The sequence below is a fragment of the Convolutriloba macropyga genome, chromosome 6 (assembly GCF_964194025.1).
Source record: "Convolutriloba macropyga chromosome 6, txConMacr16.3, whole genome shotgun sequence".
In the NCBI taxonomy this organism is placed as follows: Eukaryota; Metazoa; Xenacoelomorpha; order Acoela; family Convolutidae; genus Convolutriloba; species Convolutriloba macropyga.
In genome coordinates this window covers 46,864,578-46,884,535 of record NC_134473.1, presented here as the reverse complement: position 1 = coordinate 46,884,535, position 19,958 = coordinate 46,864,578, and the positions used below count along the sequence as shown (strand labels likewise).

The following is a 19,958-nucleotide window of genomic DNA, read 5'->3' as shown; positions in this document are numbered from 1 at the left end:
GGTGGCAGACATCATAGTGGTACTAATAATATAAGTGGAGCCATTACTTCAAAAGGTACTAAAATGTTAAGGGGTAATTGTGTTAAGTGTAAGAGAAATCAGTCAATGACAGTATCTGTTGCAACAATAGAAGCAGATGGATTGAAAGATTTCTTCAAAAGTGTTGGTAGAGCTACGGTTAACTTTGGAAAGAAAGTTGCTAATAATCCAGTAAGAGCATTAGAAATAGCAAGTAAAATAGGAAGTGCAGCTTCATCTAGAAACCCTAGAGTTGGTTTATCAGCCACACCTGATTTAATTAAATTTGCAACTACTGGTGAAGTTATAAAGGGAATACAAAAAGGAAGAGGGTTATCCTTAGGTACTAAGAAGAGATAATTATTTGATTATAGTCATGATTAAATTTATGATTGTATTATATTTATGATTTTGATTATATTTATAATTATATTATATTTATGATTATGATTATGTTTATATTTATGATTATGTTTATATTTATGTTTTTAGGATTATTGATAAATATTAATACTAATATTATTATTACTAAATACATTATTATAACTAAACACTAACAACTTTAGTTTAAAAAAACAATCAGCTTGTTTTTCTTGTTCTTCTTATAATCCTCATATACCTTAACTAATTCATTATACTCATCATTATCTATTTTATTATCATTCATTGATTTAGTATATAGTCTATTAAACTTGTCGCTAAACTGTTTACTTAATATATACATTTGTGAATACTTTATAAGTTTATTTCTCATTTTAGTACTAATTGTTTTTGATAATGAACCACAAACAGTTGCTGTAACAAAGGCTGTTGTTATAGAACAAGGTAATCATATACCTGTTAATGCAACTGATGTTGTTGTTGCAGTTGTTGCTATAGATGATAATACTATTTCTGTTACCTCAGCTACGTTAATATAATTCTTATATCTACTTAACTTCTTATTATATTTATTAGTTTGTTTCATAATAATTTCTAAAATGTTTTATAATGTTAATATTGTTGTTAAATTTATTATTAGCTTGAATCTTTCCGTTTATGTATTGTTCATTAACGGTTGACAAGTTGGGATATAGTAATCTCTCACTCGGTGCTGTTGGGTTAGTCATAGTTTCGGTTATTTTAATTAGTAAAAATTCTTTCTATTTCTTTCGTTATATCTTCTTGTTTAAAACCATCATTTTTCTCTAGACTTTCTTGTTCTTTATTATCAAGTAACGTACTTCGTAAAAGTATAGCAATTATATATTGTACTATTGTCCTTTTATTCTTTAAAAGGGATTCATCTATAAAAGAATTAGTCTCTTTAAATTCTTTTAGCCCAGTAGTAAACATTTCATCTAGTTGTATGTTAGTGATATTCTGATTAAACTTATTATTGTCAAATTCTTGTTTCTTAAAGTTAGGGATAGTATCAGCAGCAACTTTATTACAAAACTTAACAGTATTTGTGACTTCATTTGTTGATTCAATAAACTCATTAATTAGTTCATCATTAACTTGTGTTTCATATAGTTGTAATGTTTTAGTTGTGACTTTATCAAATTCACCTTTTCTTAGTTCAGTTATGTTTCTACGTAAAATGTCTATTTTATTAGAAGAGGATAATAAGTTATTGTCACAATATTCTTTATTAACAACATCTCTTTCATCTATTGGAGGATGAACATTTGTAATTTTTTAGGTATCCTTCATATCGATAATATCATTATCTTCTAGGAATAACCCACGAGCCTTACTTAGTGTTAGGTTGTTTCCATTCCCCATATGATGTTTCGCTTGGTTAAATCTATTTCTTGTCATCTTTGTATTTGTTTACATAAAATTAGACTTATAAATAGTCTTGTAATTAGACTTAGACTTAGACTTATGACATAAGGTAAATATTTAATGATTCTAAAACCTTATTATTAGATTCAAAGTCAAACTCGGATTATAATAGTTCCTGTTAATAATATTTACTTTCTATTATCTCTCCATCTACGAACAGACTTCGTCTGTGGTTATCCAACAGACTTCGTCTGTGGTTATCCAACGGACTTCGTCCGTGGTTATCCAACAGACTTCAACTGTGGTTATCCAACGAGCTCTGCTTGTGGGTGGTTAATTTGCAAACGAGCGAAGCTCGTGGTTAACCAATGTGCAAAACAACTTTGTTGAACAACTTCGTTGAGCAGGTTCCCTGAACAACTTCGTTGATTGTATTATATTTATGATTTTGATTATATTTATAATTATATTATATTTATGATTGTGATTATGTTCATATTTATGATTATGTTTATATTTATGTTTATGATTATTGATAAATATTAATACTAATATTATTATTACTAAATACATTATTATAACTAAACACTAACAACTTTAGTTTAAAAAACAATCAGCTTGTTTTTCTTGTTCTTCTTATAATCCTCATATACCTTAACTAATTCATTATACTCATCATTATCTATTTTATTATCATTCATTGATTTAGTATATAGTCTATTAAACTTGTCGCTAAACTGTTTACTTAATATATACATTTGTGAATACTTTATAAGTTTATTTCTCATTTTAGTACTAATTGTTTTTGATAATGAACCACAAACAGTTGCTGTAACAAAGGCTGTTGTTATAGAACAAGTTAATCATATACCTGTTAATGCAACTGATGTTGTTGTTGCAGTTGTTGCTATAGATGATAATACTATTTCTGTTACCTCAGCTACCTTAATATAATTCTTATATCTACTTAACTTCTTATTATATTTATTAGTTTGTTTCACAATAATTTCTAAAATGTTTTATAACGTTAATATTGTTGTTAAATTTATTATTAGCTTGAATCTTTCCGTTTATGTATTGTTCATTAACGGTTGACAAGTTGGGATATAGTAATCTCTCACTCGGTGCTGTTGGGTTAGTCATAGTTTCGGTTATTTTAATTAGTAAAAATTCTTTCTATTTCTTTCGTTATATCTTCTTGTTTAAAACCATCATTTTTCTCTAGACTTTCTTGTTCTTTATTATCAAGTAACGTACTTCGTAAAAGTATAGCAATTATATATTGTACTATTGTCCTTTTATTCTTTAAAAGGGATTCATCTATAAAAGAATTAGTCTCTTTAAATTCTTTTAGCCCAGTAGTAAACATTTCATCTAGTTGTATGTTAGTGATATTCTGATTAAACTTATTATTGTCAAATTCTTGTTTCTTAAAGTTAGGGATAGTATCAGCAGCAACTTTATTACAAAACTTAACAGTATTTGTGACTTCATTTGTTGATTCAATAAACTCATTAATTAGTTCATCATTAACTTGTGTTTCATATAGTTGTAATGTTTTAGTTGTGACTTTATCAAATTCACCTTTTCTTAGTTCAGTTATGTTTCTACGTAAAATGTCTATTTTATTAGAAGAGGATAATAAGTTATTGTCACAATACTCTTTATTAACAACATCTTTTTCATCTATTGGAGGATGAACATTTGTAATTTTATAGGTATCCTTCATATCGATAATATCATTATCTTCTAGGAATAACCCACGAGCCTTACCTAGTGTTAGGTTGTTTCCATTCCCCATATGATGTTTCGCTTGGTTAAATCTATTTCTTGTCATCTTTGTATTTGTTTACATAAAATTAGACTTATAAATAGTCTTATAATTAGACTTAGACTTAGACTTAGGCTTATGACATAAGGTAAATATTTAATGATTCTAAAACCTTATTATTAGATTCAAAGTCAAACTCGGATTATAATAGTTCCTGTTCATAATATTTACTTTCTATTATCTCTCCATCTACGAACAGACTTCGTCTGTGGTTATCCAACAGACTTCGTCTGTGGTTATCCAACGGACCTCGTCCGTGGTTATCCAACAGACTTCGTCTGTGGTTATCCAACGAGCTCTGCTTGTGGGTGGTCAATTTGCAAACGAGCGAAGCTCGTGGTTAACCAATGTGCAAAACAACTTTGTTGAACAACTTCGTTGAGCAGGTTCCCTGATCTGCGAAGCAGGTTCCCTGATAGCTTTTGCTCATCTGCGAAGCAGGTTCCCTGATGGACGTAGTCATAGCTTTGCTCATCTGCGAAGCAGGTTCCCTGATCTGTGAAACAGCTTCCCTGATATCTTTTGCTCATTTTTTGTTTATTAACCATAGTTAAAAACAAAATTATCTAGTTGCTCTTGATTAATAATATTCATAGCTAATAGTTGCTTAGATATATCTAGCATTTCATCATATAATCCATCATGACCAGCTTTTGTTTCTAATATCAATAATTCTAATCTTTCTACTAAATTATTTGGGTCCACGTAGTGGAGGCAACTTTGTTGGTTAGGGTTGCTATTTAAACCCCTACCATATATATCATCTTTTACACCCATTATACGTTTTATTGCTCTATATCCAGCACTCTTCTTATCCCCTTTTCCTAAATCATATCTAATATCTAGTAAAAAAACTTTTAATTTTGTTTTCATCTTCCTCGATTTCACCATATTTTATATTTGGGTTAGTGAGAAAGTTTATAAACTCATCTCAAAGTTCATATATATTATCCTTAATTACAAATGCATTTACTTGGTAAATTAGTTTAACACCGTTCATTTCAAATTCACCAATATCTAAATTTCCGAACTTTGACTTTAATTGAGGGTTAGATTGAACTGACATTAAATTAATAATTTGAGCTGTGTCTTTATCTACTAAAATTCCTGGTTTATCTCGAGCTTCCTCTACAGCTTTGCCATTGGACTTCATTAAAGTTTCATTAAACTGGGAGCCAGCTTGCTGGATCATCTTAGTTTGTTTATGTAACTCTTGATTTTGCCAATCTATTGCTCTCAATGTTTGTTCACTTAATGCTAGATTGTGTTCATTGTTTGCATTCAAAGTTTTAGTTAAAGGATCAAATAACTCTTCTATTTCTCCATGATATTCTTGTTTTTTTAATTTATCTTCTAATCTATTCTTTCTGTTTTGTTTTTCTAGATAGTTTAATTCTCAAAGTGTTTCTAGTTTAGTCATTTCATATGTATTGAAAAATTATAATAAGAGGAAAAAATGGATAATGAAAATTCTATTGATGAAAACTACTCCGAGTTAAAAAAAATGTTTAGCTTGTGGAAAACAATATTGGGGTATGGAAGAGGGGCTATAAACCATGCCATGGACCCTTGGCATGATGAATTAATCATTTCAAGTTATTCTAATTATTTAGATGAAAGGGAAACCAGTAAAATAATAAAATTTTTAGAATGTGGCAAAAATAAACTAACTAGGGGGAATAGTGATCTGGGAATATATCTGGGAAAGATGATGGTCTATAATGTACTAACTACTAAACCCGGGGATCAATTTGATCATTTTATAAATAGGGGTATAGAATATTATTAACCAGTTTTATGGTTTTTTACTTAGATTTATAAATCGTTAAACCATAGACGGAGTCTGTTTGAAGTCCTTGATACCCCAACCTGCTTGGTTTACCATAGATGGAGTCTGTTCATAGATCATTAAATAATCTAATAGAGGCTTCAATTAACTTTCTATCTTCATTAGTGATTAGTTCTAAAGTATTATTTATTAACAAGTCTTTATTATATTTATTATCATTAATATCTTTATTATCTAACTCTGTTGAAGTAGTATTAATCGGGGGACCTGCTTGGCGTGCCACGGACGAAGTCCGTTTGCAGATCTTATTTACTAGATCTTGTTTGAATATATATAGATTCTCATCATGGGGATATTTTTTAATATTATTTACATAAAACTTTTTATCATCAAATATATTTAAACTAATCTTACTTGTTTTTGTTGTTGTCATGTTATCGCAAACTTTTTGTATTCTGCATTCATCTACTGTTCTCTGTGTATTATTCATTGATGCATCATAATAATATATGTGCCTAGCATTATTAAGCTTCTTTATCCCTTTTTCTTTAGTGTTTTTAGGATAATTTTTGAAGCTGTATGTTTTGGGGGACAATGCTATAAATTCCTCAATAATCCTACTCCTCAGCTGCTCGTGCTTAAACCTGCCGGGGATTTTATTATTAGTTTTTATAGGTATGTCTAGATTACTTAAGTCCATATGCTCATCACTAACTTTACCGTCACAATAACTTAATACGAAACTGTCCGTATCCATATAGTGAAGTGTTAGATCTTTGAGGGATGGTTGTAGAATATTATAGAATACATCAAACATATGTAATTTGCTAAGTTCGAGTATTGTTACTCCTACATATACAGGTGAGCTATATTCTATTTTTTTCTTTATATATTCTATTTGGCTATAATCTCTATATCTAGTTATATTCTTAAATGTTGGTTTACATACACTTTTCGTTATCTTTTCTCCGTCATGCAAGAACTTACTTTGAAAGAAGTGTAGAGGATTCATGCACATTCTTCCATATAATGAGTTATTCATTAATTTCCTTACATCCTTTTCTGCTTCAGTTTTAGCTGTTGCCCTTTTATTCGTATTGTTTTGTATATAATCTCTACATATATAATCTTGTTTAAATTTAATTACTCTATGTATTTTTGTTACTTTTACTCCCATCTTAACATAGAACTTTAACATCCTATAATGAACCATATATTCTGTTTTGTTGTTTTGGTCTAAGATTAATTTCTCTGATCTCTCCTTGCCTCCATCTCTTTCTCTGTAACCTAATTCATTATCATTTATCTTTCTCTTATTAGGCATTAGTGCTAACTGTTCTGTTTTCTCTTTACATTCATTAGTATAATCAATATCACAAAATATATAGTAACCATGATCACTGTCATCTGGAGTATTCAATATTGCATCTAGAGTATTAGTAGTAAATTGGAAGTCCTTATAAGGTAATTCTTGCATCATTGCACAACCATATAGGTTATTTGCGTCTATGTACCAGATGGTCTCAACATCACTGTTATTTATATATCTATCACCCATTATTCCACATATACCACCTCTCTTTGCTCCAACAAAATTATCTAGCATTTGTTTATCTTGTAATGTATCTAAAGTTACACCGCTTGACATTAACCAACAATCAAAACTATAGCCTGGCAGATTTACATAGTGTAGTGGGTGGAGCTTGAATTCTTTCAGGCTTAGTTGAACATATTCAATCATGCAATAGTCTAATATTTCCACATCATTCTATAAATACTCTATAGTTAGATCTTTACCAGTTTTTTTTTTACTGTTTTCATTATTAAAGTTATCTACTTCTTCTTGTGTTGGTAATTTATTGTGTAGTGAAGATTTGAAGTCTTCTATTTTTAGATACCTATAAGATTGTCATACGACTTCGTCGTGTTTCCCCAGGTAGCTTTGCTACTATACGACTCTAATTCAAAGTATTCATATGGATATATTGTTTTAGTTTTACATCCGTATATCTTTGCCATTTGATCTAGAGGCATAGCTAAGAAGTTATAACTATCTAAACATTTAAGACAACCAATGCTAAACATCTTAGACTTACCAGCAGCTAGTGGTATGTTATCTACTTTTCTTTTAACATTATTCTGTTTGAAGAGTTCACTGTATAGTAGGTTGAAGTCATAGCCAGAGCCATTGTGGAATATTACAGGAATGAAGTTTTCTTCTTTGTATCTTATATTACATATCTTACATGCTGGTCCTCTATATTTACCAGTTTCATGACAATGATCTCTTACTTTATTAATACATGTTTTACTGCAGATATGACAAGCGTTATTAGTTTCATGATATAATATATATTAGGGCGCAGTGTTCTATTTGTTCATTACTCCAAACTAGTATTCATACATCTTTTCTATCTTTATCAAAATCATCCACTTGTTTAAACAATTCTACTTTGCCCCCACCACAAGGTGTGTATACCCAAATATTAATTTTATACAATTTCTGTATTCTTATTATAGAAGCAAAATCATCTTCATGTTGTCGTCTTGGTTCAATTAGTATATCTAAATATTTACTTTCTCGAGTTGCATGGTGTGGGGCAGGATGTAGCCAAGCAGTTATAGTTAGTTGCAAGCAGTTGTATTTATAACTTCGTATTTTTAACAACGATTTAGAGTTTTTGAGATCGGCCGGTAAGTCTATATAACTACCAGTAGATGCCTTGGTTGGTTCAATATTTATCTGAATACTTCTTATTCCAAGAAACTCGAAATCATAACCATAACCTTCATAAATTTCTTTTTCGAAATCTAGCCACCGATTGAGGTCACCATATTCTTATATTGCATTATTATTAATATAATCAGTATTGAAGAATATTTTAGTAGTTTTAACTTCTTCTTTGGTTCTCTTCTTAAAATCACATTCAGCCGTGATCTTAAATTTAAAACTCTTAACTTTTCTGAACTGGTAAGTTTTTAATTTCTTCTAAAGAGTAATTAGTTGCTTCGTCTATGTCTTCAATGTAATTCCCACCTTTATCAGTAATATAAAATTCTCCCATGTTCTGACTGGAGTTTATATCAAGGTCTTCTGTGTTTTCTAGATACTTACGATTATGACTATATGAGTGAGTGGTAAGAGCTATTTTATTCCTAAATTCTTCATGACATTCTTTACATATAAACCTAATCTTAGAATAGATATTGTTTTCAGTTTCAGTTTCTGATTTAGTTTCTGTTTTAGTTTTAGTTTCAGTTTTAGTTTTAGTTTTAATAATGTAATCATCTTCATCCGAATTATACACCCTCTCCGAGATTTCTTCTTCTTCAGACTCAAACATTTTCTCCAATAGTTCCTTATATTTGAGATCGTATGATTGATGCCTCTATAAACCCTTCTTTGATTCAAAGGATAGATTACAGACATCACAGAAGTTTATGACACGATTATTAGTTGATTGAGACATGATGTATTTATTTGTTGTGATAAACTAATTTTTGTGATAAACTTATTAGATAGACCACTGAACAAATTTACAAACTGTGTATTTCAGATCAAATTGAGCTAGGGACTTACACAAAGCATATCCGCCGGTGCCAGAATTGGTTCCACAGGATTATATTCCAAAGACCCGACGTTCCTAGCTTGGCGGGCACTTTCTGTTGCTGTATATTCCCAGATGCGACTTTTGCCGTCGGTGCCAGTATTGGTTGCACAGGCTACTTATTAAATAAAATCGTTTGTTAAGCTTGCCGTCGTTGTCAGCATTGGTTCCATAGGCTCCTTAACTCTTGGTTTTTATTTTCAATCACCTCCTTTCCATTCTTTGTCGTTGGTGCCAGTATTGGTTCCATAGACACTCATCTACTTGCAGTGGTTCAGTGACATTTTGTTTTTCATTAATTGAATTGCACTGTTACAGTGGTGTTGTGTGTTTATTAGACCTAGGATTAGTTTTTGTTTTGAGAATGCCAACGAGAGGTCAGCTGTCGAAAGATTGCTTCATAGAGAAAGAAATGGCATGTAGTACTGAAGCATGTCCCGTTCTAACCAAAGTTGTTCTACCGAAAAATTTCGACTGCAGCAGGACTTTCATTTGTGGTTTCTGCTCCAGCAGGCAGCAGAAGGAGCCAAAAAGTTACTCAAGTGTGCTTTTAGACAACCTAACAAAAGAAAACAAGGCGCGGTCATGCATTGCGAGAAATACGCCAAGAACAGCATGAACAAGACAGCAAAAAATCAAACTTAATTATCAAAGAAACTACTCCTATCAGCTCAATCAATGATCATGAAGTTGTTACTAAAATTGCCCGATCTGTCGATGTTGATATTCAGAGCAATCAAATTGAAACGATGAGAATCGGCAAAGCCAGTGAAATCAATGGTCGGCAGCTTCTCCTGGTCAAATTCAAGTGCCTATTGAAACGAAAAGAATTTCTTCGTAATTCGGCCAAACTGAAAGATACCAGTGACTATTCAACAGTATTTGTCGATCTTGATCTTACAAAATCGGAACGTGAAGCTCAATATCAGCTTAGACTTGAGAAACACTCACTTGAAAATAAATACTCTGACAAGGCTTTCGAAATAAGAAAAGGGCGAGTAATTAAAAAACGGGTTTGACTACCGCGTTATCTGATACAGCCTGTCAAAAATATCCTGAAGTGTTTACTTCTCAACGTGCAAAGCATCCTTAGTTTAGAACGACGTCTCAATTTATATCAACTGCTCTAACAAGAATGCCCAAACTTAGTCTGCCTCGTTGAAACGTGGATAGATGATTCAATACCAGATTCAGTCGTTTTTTGTGGAATGCCTTACACCGTTGTTGCTAGAAGTGATCGAAACCGAGAAAAACACGGAGGTATTTTGCTTGCCGCACATGATTCTTTTTTTGGAACTCTTCAGGATTACGAGTTTGAAAATTGGTGATTTTTTCGTTAGCGGCGTGTTTATTAACTGTTTTCTTCAAATTGGCCTAGTCCTCGTGTACCTACCCCCTAGGGGATCAAAATATTTTACAACAGCATCTTTTGCAAAAAATTGTATTCTCGATCTGTACAATAATATTAAAGAGACGGATGCATCGTCTCAAGAGTCGAAATTTGTGGTTATGGGTGATTTTAATCTCCCTAATGTAAATTGGGAAAGTAACACCATCGCGACCTCTGTTGATCAGTCTTTACTTGACTCGATGACACAGGAGTTGCTTTTAGAACAGATCATTAGATCTCCTACGCACAAGAGGGGTAATATACTAGATCTGGTTTTCGTATCTCAACCTGATGCTTTTGACAATGAAGTGCTGCCGGCATCTTTTTCAGATCACTATCCCCTCATTATTAGTTACGATTATTTACCATGCTACGTGGCTCCGTTCTCCTCCGAATTCTCAGCGAGTGGCTTCAACCAAAATATGTTAGAAAGCAAGATCGATTTAATTGACTTTGAGGCAGTATCTAGTCTGCAAAATACTAGTGAGTTCTTATTGAAGACATTAGTAGATGTAATCTCTTCATGTCTTGTTCGAAAACGCAAAAAAGCGCAAATTGTTTCCTTTTTATTACAGTTCGCTGACGATGCACTCTATTAATAAACTGGAGACCGCTAAACGACAATTGAGTTCGAAGCACCAATTAGATAAGTTGAAAAAAGAGGTGATGGATTTTGTTGAGCTCGATAAAGTGTCTCTTCTTCAGTCAACAAAAACATTCAGCACGAACGATGCTCTTAAAATGTTGAAAAGTCTAAGTGGACGCAGCTCTTTTCCTAACGAAATGATTTATCAGGATCGGCTTGCTGGATCCGATATTGAAAAAGCCAATCTATTCAATCTTTTCTTCCTTTCGGTGTATAAGAAATCCTCTCTCTCTGTAGCCCCCATCGATACCCCAAGTGCCAATATTCACCTCGGTGATTTAGTTTTTACCATCTCGGAGACCGTCAAAATACTTGAAACATTGCCTATGAACTCAAATGCCGTAGCGGATGGAATTCCGCCCTTTGTACTGAAGTACTGCTCTGCTTCTCTTGGGCCCTTAATTCACTCATTGTTTTCCCGTATAATTCTTACCTGCAAATGTGCATTTGTGACGCCGATTCATAAAAAAGAGTCCCGAAACAATATCGAAAACTACAGACCAATTTCGTTGTTACCCCGATTATCCCTGGTGTTGGAAAAGCTTATTTTTGATTTTCTTTACTCGCGACTACGCTACAAAATGAACAGTTGTCAACATGGATTCCGAAGAGGGCATTCAACAATAACTCAATTGATTATTTACTTGGACGAGCTGTATTCCAATTTTGACGATAACGTCGAGCAAGTCCTAATTTACCTGGACTTTGCTGAGGCTTTTGACACCGTTAACCATGCTATTTTGCCTGACCAAGCTATTAAGTTAGCTTTATATGGCCTTGATAACAATTTTTTAAAACTTATTTTTTCCTACTTAAGTTATAGATCGCAACGAGTAAGTGTCAATGGGACTTTATCAGATGAAATCATGGTTACTAGTGGAGTCCCTCAAGGCAGTGTCTTAGGACCGTTGCTGTTTCTGGTGTATATTGACGACATGCTGTCCGTACCGGAATTCTCAAGCTGTTTCTGCTTTGCAGACGACACAAAGTTGGCATGTGCGGGAGAAGACATGTTTAACAAATGCCAGAAAGACCTCGATAAGCTATTTACTTGGGCTGCCGATAATGATCTCACCTTCAACGTTGACAAATGTGTGTATCTTCAAGTATCTGAAAAGTGCGATAGTGGTTTGAGTATTGGGTCCAATTTGATACAAAAAGTTGACAAAACAAGTGACTTAGGCATAGAAATCTCAAGTAACTTAAAGTGGAGTATTCATGTTAGGACCAAGCTAGCGAAAGCTCAGAGAAGTTTTAATTATCTTCGACATAATGTGCCTTACAGCTTACCGAACAGCGTCAAGTATAATTTATATTCTGCCTGTGTTCTGTCAATTCTGCTTCATGGTTCTCAAGCGTGGTTTGCTGATATCAGCCATCTTAGATTATTAGAAAATTTTTATTGGAAGCGTTTACGCTGGTGCTATGGAAGGAATGACTACAACACAATTCTTCGTGCGTCAAATAATACTCCGATATGCTATCAACTGATTGAACGCGATCTTCGCTTCTTTATTTCCATTGTTTTGGGCAATACGTGCATAAAATTCGAGGACTTTTTCTCTATCAAGACATATTCTAAAATGCTTCGAACTAACTCTCATGATCATATTGTAGTGAGCCCCACGAAAAAGCAGCTGACAGCTAAATCATTTTTTAAGAGGGTACAAATTTATGTGAATGATTTCAGCGACACTGGTAACTTCAACATCCTGAGGCCACCAGCCAACTACAAAGTTTTACTGAAAACTTCTTTCTGCACACTGCGTGACTCAAAGTTTAATCCGGACGTGACCTGTAGTTGGTCCATTAAATGCCGTTGTGCGTTTTGCCGTTCTTAATTTTTGTAATTAATTTTTTTCCCTAGTTGTAATAGCTATAGATAAATTTTCTTGTTTGTACCATATGCATAGATCTTTCTGATGTGTTGTCTTAAAACCCATAAATTGGTCAATTGAAGTCTTTTACTACTACTACTTTTAGGGAAATAATTAAAAAATAATTTTTCGAAAAATGAAAATGAAATGCAAAAAGTGTATAAATAAACCTTGGAAAGAATGTTGTAAAAACTGTAAAGAATTAGAATATTCTTGTTATGTATGCGAAAATATGGTTAAAGTGAAAGATTATATAGAACATTTGGGATATCATTATTCTGATCCTGATCAATATCTAACATGTAGTATGTGTAATGGTTATAATCATATATCACTATAAAGATTTAGAAATAGGAAATGTAGACTATGTATTTATCTTCATAGATATAGATATGGTCATACTAGAAATCAATTCAGAGAGCATGTTTATAAGTATAATATTCAAATAAGCTAATTCTTTGATGTAGTTTTGGTTTTTTATTGATATATCTGGGAACAGACAGAATCTGTGGTAAACCAATGATCGGGTTGATATTCCGCGGATGGAGTCAGTTCCCGTTATTTAGATTTAGACCTTTTCTTGATTAAAACCAGATTTAGAATAAAGGAGAGAAAATCACTCTTGCAGCATTAATTGATTTTTTGATTGAATTTAGAGCTAATACATAGTAGTGGAAAAAAACAAGGGAATCAACAAAAAGTAAAATTTGGCCCGATTCGACATGCGCGATTAGCGTTAGAAGAAAGGGACAAATTTTACTGGTGGTTGATTCCCTTGTTTTTTCCACTACTAAACAGGACAGAAATTGACAAAAGTATCAAAGCAAACAATTATTGATTTCAAAAAGCTAAACCTCAGAGCACTCTTGATCTAAAAATACATGTGAAATAAAGAAGACTAAAAATTTAGGAAATCAATGGAAAACGAGATTTTGAGTATCTTTCAGGCTGAAATCCACTGGAGGACTTGAATTATAGCTGAAACCAAATTGGCGGAGATTTCGTTGATTTTATTACTATTATTATTTCAGCAACAATATCACAGTGCTCAGCCCAATAGTGAGAGGAGGCCCCAAGCCCAAAAGCTACTCAACTATGACTGTCAACAAATACGCCATCAATTCACCCTCAAAATTGACCACATACGAAGACGTTTCAGCCACGTGCAGGCACAGTTATCAAAATCATCCTCGTGAAACCCGAAAGGGAGGCCAAAATCACCTACGAGAAACCTTTTTCTGATTGATGACTTTAACGTTAAAAATTGTAGATGATGTCGCTGTTTGGTTAACAATTTTATGCGACCTAATATAGTGATTAACTTTTTGATTTTGAAACACGAGGGAACTACTTTAGAGGCAGGTGTTCAGGTCAGCAAATTTTGAGTTGACAGTTTCTTGCACAAGTTTTTCTCATATTTTCAAGTTCAAAAACTATCAGCAGCTGTGTGGTAAAAATTGAATGAGCGAAATGCACAAAATCAGTAGCATTTTAGGAAAGAAAATTTTTGAAGGTTTTGAAAGTTCTGGATCATTTTTGTTTAATTGAAAAAAAAACATTCACTAAACATTTACCTACGATTGAACGTACTGGTCTCCTAGAAGCTTGTTAGTGTGAAGCGTTAAATGTTTCCAGAAAATGGGAAACAACAAATTTTCCTCAGTTTCGTGAAACATTCGGAGAAGAAAGGCACAAACTGCAGCAGATGAAATACCATTGTGTTTAACTCTAACCACAGACTGAGAAGAATCTATTCTCTTTTAAATAGAGCATGCTACGCCATTTTTGTCAGTCTTCTGATATTTGTACAATATATGTACAGCTTTGACTCCGTAGTATTTTATATATTCCGTCGTTATCTTTGAAGTCCTCGTTCAGTGTTTTCCATAGTCGGTTAGTGCGTTAAATTTAGGTAAGTCTACTTTCGCACGCGGAAAAAAGTAGCCCTAACCATAAGAATATTAAGGTTGTGAAAAGATTCTAAATAGGTCTGCCTTAACTCTTGCGACCAGTGAGTAATCAAATTCTAACCACGAAGAAACTCATCGGAACCAAACACAACTCCTTCGCATTTTATTTAAAAAGAAAAAAAATTATCTTGTACTCTATTTTTTTTAAAACTCAACTTAGTCACAGGAAACACAATCCCAGAAAAAAATTTCACAGAACAAAAAATAAGCCCTACAGACATTAAAATAACACCATATACAAATAAATAGAAACTCTTCTGCTCACACGTTACCGGGTACGACGCGGGACAAATACTCTCTTTACAGCAAGAGAACCAACAAGAGTTAAAAGATTTAAATCCTTTCTATATCTTTATATTTGTAAATGCCCAAGAACGTCAATTTTTAGTGAGCGAAGCCTCATAATTAAAAGGACACTACTTTTGTCAAGAAAAACTATATTTTTTCTCAATAGCAAAATTCTCTCAAATTGACAGAACAGCATTCACATCTTACCTCATAGATATTTTACTGCAACAAAAAACAAAAAGAACAATAATAATTATGCACAAACCTATAACTCGCCGTCACACTTCTTTAATTTAGGATACACTGTTTTGCTTTCTTTCTGATACATTATTTGAGTGCTTTGAAGGATTTCAAAGCGAACATCATAGAGCTCAACCAGACGAGCGAGTCAAACAGTCGTTCTTCGAATTTTTACAGCCCTTAGCAACATCTCTTAAAATTAGCTACATAAATCCGAAAACGGAAAGCGTACATAACATCACTCGAGAGGTAATGGAAAGTTTTCATGACGTTATTCGAAGTTTTAAAGTACGGTCACAGATACCGACTTATCCAAACCAGATATAAAAGAAGTTTTAACATTTTTTACCTAGTCTTTATGCCGCTTTTGGCATGATCTTCTCGGCCATTTCTACAAGACAACGAAAAATGTTGAACAAGCATTTCCACAGTTAATATCAAAACACGCAGAAGTTTTACAATATAACTATGACCCAAAAGTGTTTCCAAAGGACTATGCTTGCATAATAGAAGTCCCATCAAAATTATGCAAATTCGGTTTTCATACAAACAAAGTCACGCTTTGAAGCTATAACGCAGAAAACCACCTATTCACAGTAGAAATCACCACAAAACAAAACGCTTCTTTAGAAATGTCACCGCAAGACACAAAATTTAGGCTCAATTGTGCATGCACAAACTATGAAAACAAACCCAAATAATCGGGTAACAACAATTTTACTTCTAGATGATGGAACAAAGTTTTCATTGTACAAAATAGTCACAATTTTTCCTGGTGAAACTACAAATAAATTACGAAAATAACACTTACAATCAATAAACTCGACGGAACGCCAACATAGCACTAATAAAGCTCTAACACTTTACCGACATTAGCAAATAAACAAATCGAGGCTACAATTGATTATGTCACACTCCATGCTCGAAAATCATTGTTTCGAATGCACTCCGATATATTCACAGAAAAAAGTACAATTTATTGATCAAGTCAGAAAACTTTCCCCTGATCAATTAAAACACTATGCAAAGCTAATAATTTAGAACACCAAATTACTTAAGACACGGACGACGATAAATCAAATTGTCTGACGACTTACCCAATTAAGGCACAAAACAATGCGAACGTTTTTACGCTCGATGAATTACAACGCCGTTTTACGCAAAAAAAATAACCACTCGATAAATTGGCATCTTTAGCCATAGTGATCGGAAAATTTTATATAGACATACGAAATTTAACCACAAAGACATTTAAAGTAAAAAAGCAGTACAGTTTGCATATCTTGCTCGGCTAAAAACACAACAACAAGCACAACCAAAAGCACAATAATCTCAACTACAGAAACAGGCTATTTAAATCAACTCTTTTCAAATTGCTGAGAATCTAATCTATGCCATCTCAAATGGCAAGATCTTATAATAATAATAGTAAAAATAATAATAATAATAATAATGAATTTAACTAAACTTGGTTGCACCAAGCTTAGTACGTCCCTAACGGGGCTTGAATTTGGTTTCCCCCAAACACTGTCCATCCATATGGGTACAATTTGTAATTAAAATTCTTCTTAGCTAAATCAAATAGATATTCTTTGACTTCTTTTTTGAATTTGTGAGGACTTGAATATGGGTTATAGTTGGGAAAATCACGCGCCAGTGACATCGAATTGTTGAAGTTTGTAACTCGTTGGAAAAAATTTGATCGGCAACGCTGGCGATTACATTCGTTTGAGTATAAAAATATTTTCTCGTTTGATCGTGTTTTCGGATGTCCATTCCTTATTTGCCAAAATTGCTCTGCCTCAAGTGGAAGTTTTCTTGTCAAAATTCTGTTCAAAACTACGAGATCCAAAAAGACAAGTTGATATGTGATCGGAAGTAAATTTACTGATCGAAGACAATCATTGTATTCTTTATCAGTAAAATGACTGTTTGATTGTATCCATTTTAAACTTTTTCTCTGAAGCCTTTCCATTTGCCTGACGATAGTTTTACTGGCATACCAAACATTTGATCCATAAAACAAGATTGATATAATGTAAGTTTTGACTAGGTTGCATTTAACTGACAATTTTGTTTCACTTGGAATTGATCTCTTTAGATAAGCAAGCTTCTGATTGACTTTTCGTAGAACAAAACTTAAATGATAGTCCCATGACAAATTTTCGGAAAAACATATGCCCAGGTCTTTGAAGTGTATTTCCTGTGGGATGTTTCTATGGCTGGGAAGACGCAAAATTTGCTTGTTTTGATTTTTACGTAAGGAAAATTGCACGTTTTTAAATTTATCGAAATTGAAGTTTAACCGATTCTCCTTGCTCCACACAATAGCATTTTCAATATCTTTTTCCAGCTGCATTTTATTGTCTACAGTGCTCACGATTTTTGTGTCATCCGCGTATAAAAAGCACTAGGTCATTTATATAAACGGAAAAAAGAAACACAGTGAAAATCGAAAGTCCGATTTTCCGCAAGATATTACAACTCTCTGTTGTCGATCTGTTAAATATGACGCAAAAAACCTCAAGAAAGCACTATCAAATCCCATTCGACATAATTTTACAAGTATGATGTTATAATTGATGGTGTCAAAGGCTTTTGCTATGTCTAGATACACTGTCATTGGCATTTTGTTGGCTTCAAGTAACTCATACAACCTGTTGCAGTAGACAAGTAATCGAGTGATGGTTGAACGATTTTTCCTAAAGATCTTATAATAATAATAGTAAAAATAATAATAATAATAATAATGAATTTAACTAAACTTGGTTGCACCAAGCTTAGTACGTCCCTAACGGGGCTTGAATTTGGTTTCCCTCAAACACTGTCCATCCATATGGGTACAATTTGTAATTAAAATTCTTCTTAGCTAAATCAAATAGATATTCTTTGACTTCTTTTTTGAATTTGTGAGGACTTGAATATGGGTTATAGTTGGGAAAATCACGCGCCAGTGACATCGAATTGTTGAAGTTTGTAACTCGTTGGAAAAAATTTGATCGGCAACGCTGGCGATTACATTCGTTTGAGTATAAAAATATTTTCTCGTTTGATCGTGTTTTCGGATGTCCATTCCTTATTTGCCAAAATTGCTCTGCCTCAAGTGGAAGTTTTCTTGTCAAAACTCTGTTCAAAACTACGAGATCCAAAAAGACAAGTTGATATGTGATCGGAAGTAAATTTACTGATCGAAGACAATCATTGTATTCTTTATCAGTAAAATGACTGTTTGATTGTATCCATTTTAAACTTTTTCTCTGAAGCCTTTCCATTTGCCTGACGATAGTTTTACTGGCATACCAAACATTTGATCCATAAAACAAGATTGATATAATGTAAGTTTTGACTAGGTTGCATTTAACTGACAATTTTGTTTCACTTGGAATTGATCTCTTTAGATAAGCAAGCTTCTGATTGACTTTTCGTAGCACAAAACTTAAATGATAGTCCCATGACAAATTTTCGGAAAAATATATGCCCAGGTCTTTGAAGTGTATTTCCTGTGGGATGTTTCTATGGCTGGGAAGACGCAAAATTTGCTTGTTTTGATTTTTACGTACGGAAAATTGCACGTTTTTAAATTTATCGAAATTGAAGTTTAACCGATTCTCCTTGCTCCACACAATAGCATTTTCAATATCTTTTTCCAGCTGCATTTTATTGTCTACAGTGCTGACGATTTTTGTGTCATCCGCGTATAAAAAGCACTAGGTCATTTATATAAACGGAAAAAAGAAACACAGTGAAAATCGAAAGTCCGATTTTCCGCAAGATATTACAACTCTCTGTTGTCGATCTGTTAAATATGACGCAAAAAACCTCAAGAAAGCACTATCAAATCCCATTCGACATAATTTTACAAGTATGATGTTATAATTGATGGTGTCAAAGGCTTTTGCTATGTCTAGATACACTGTCATTGGCATTTTGTTGGCTTCAAGTAACTCATACAACCTGTTGCAGTAGACAAGTAATCGAGTGATGGTTGAACGATTTTTCCTAAAACCATGTTGCTCTACGCAAAGCTTTTGTTGCAGAAAATTGAGAACTGTTTATACACCATACGCTCAAAAAGTAGTGACAAGGAGCTAAGCATGGCAATCGGTCGGTAGTTTTTGATATCTAATTTGCTACCAATTTTGAAAAGGGGTCGTACATGCACTTTTTTCCACAAACTGGGAAACTCACATTTGCTAACACAGCAACTGAATGGGAATTATCAATGGGAATTATTTAAAAGACCCTCTCTTTGGATTCATTCGGTACGTATTAAAAGAAATAGCCTGTGCATGGAGAGTGTTCAACTTTTTACAATGTCTCTTTGGCGTAATTCAGTGTTTTTAACACTTATGATATTAAAAATTTATATGAACCAGATGTAATTTTGGTACGGCTAATTGCCTCAGGCTTGTTCGGCATTTTCGCTCAAATAGGTGCTTTCATGTATTACAAGAAGGCGCGGATAACTACAGAATACTTAGGCCAAAGATAAACAAAAAAAAGACACTCGACCTATACCATACATTCACAC

At 33.1% G+C, this 19,958-nt stretch overlaps 2 protein-coding genes across 4 annotated transcripts in view; both read left to right on the top strand.

The window, feature by feature from the left end:
- Window positions 1–14,271, top strand: part of LOC142341004 (uncharacterized) — a 47,344-nt gene extending 33,073 nt beyond the window's left edge. For 2 of the 3 annotated variants that reach the window (XM_075391817.1, XM_075391818.1), the window contains one exon: window positions 13,961–14,271. Coding sequence is in view for 2 of the 3 variants with exons in the window: in XM_075391818.1 (XP_075247933.1) it covers window positions 13,961–14,171 (211 nt within the window). In the remaining variant the exon portion in view is untranslated. The remainder of the gene's footprint in view (window positions 1–13,960) is intronic. The other variant, XM_075391816.1, reaches the window with a different exon arrangement.
- LOC142341003 (MOB-like protein phocein) overlaps window positions 1–19,958 on the top strand; it is a 307,874-nt gene that overhangs the window by 46,803 nt on the left and 241,113 nt on the right. The gene's annotated exons all lie outside the window — the stretch shown is intronic.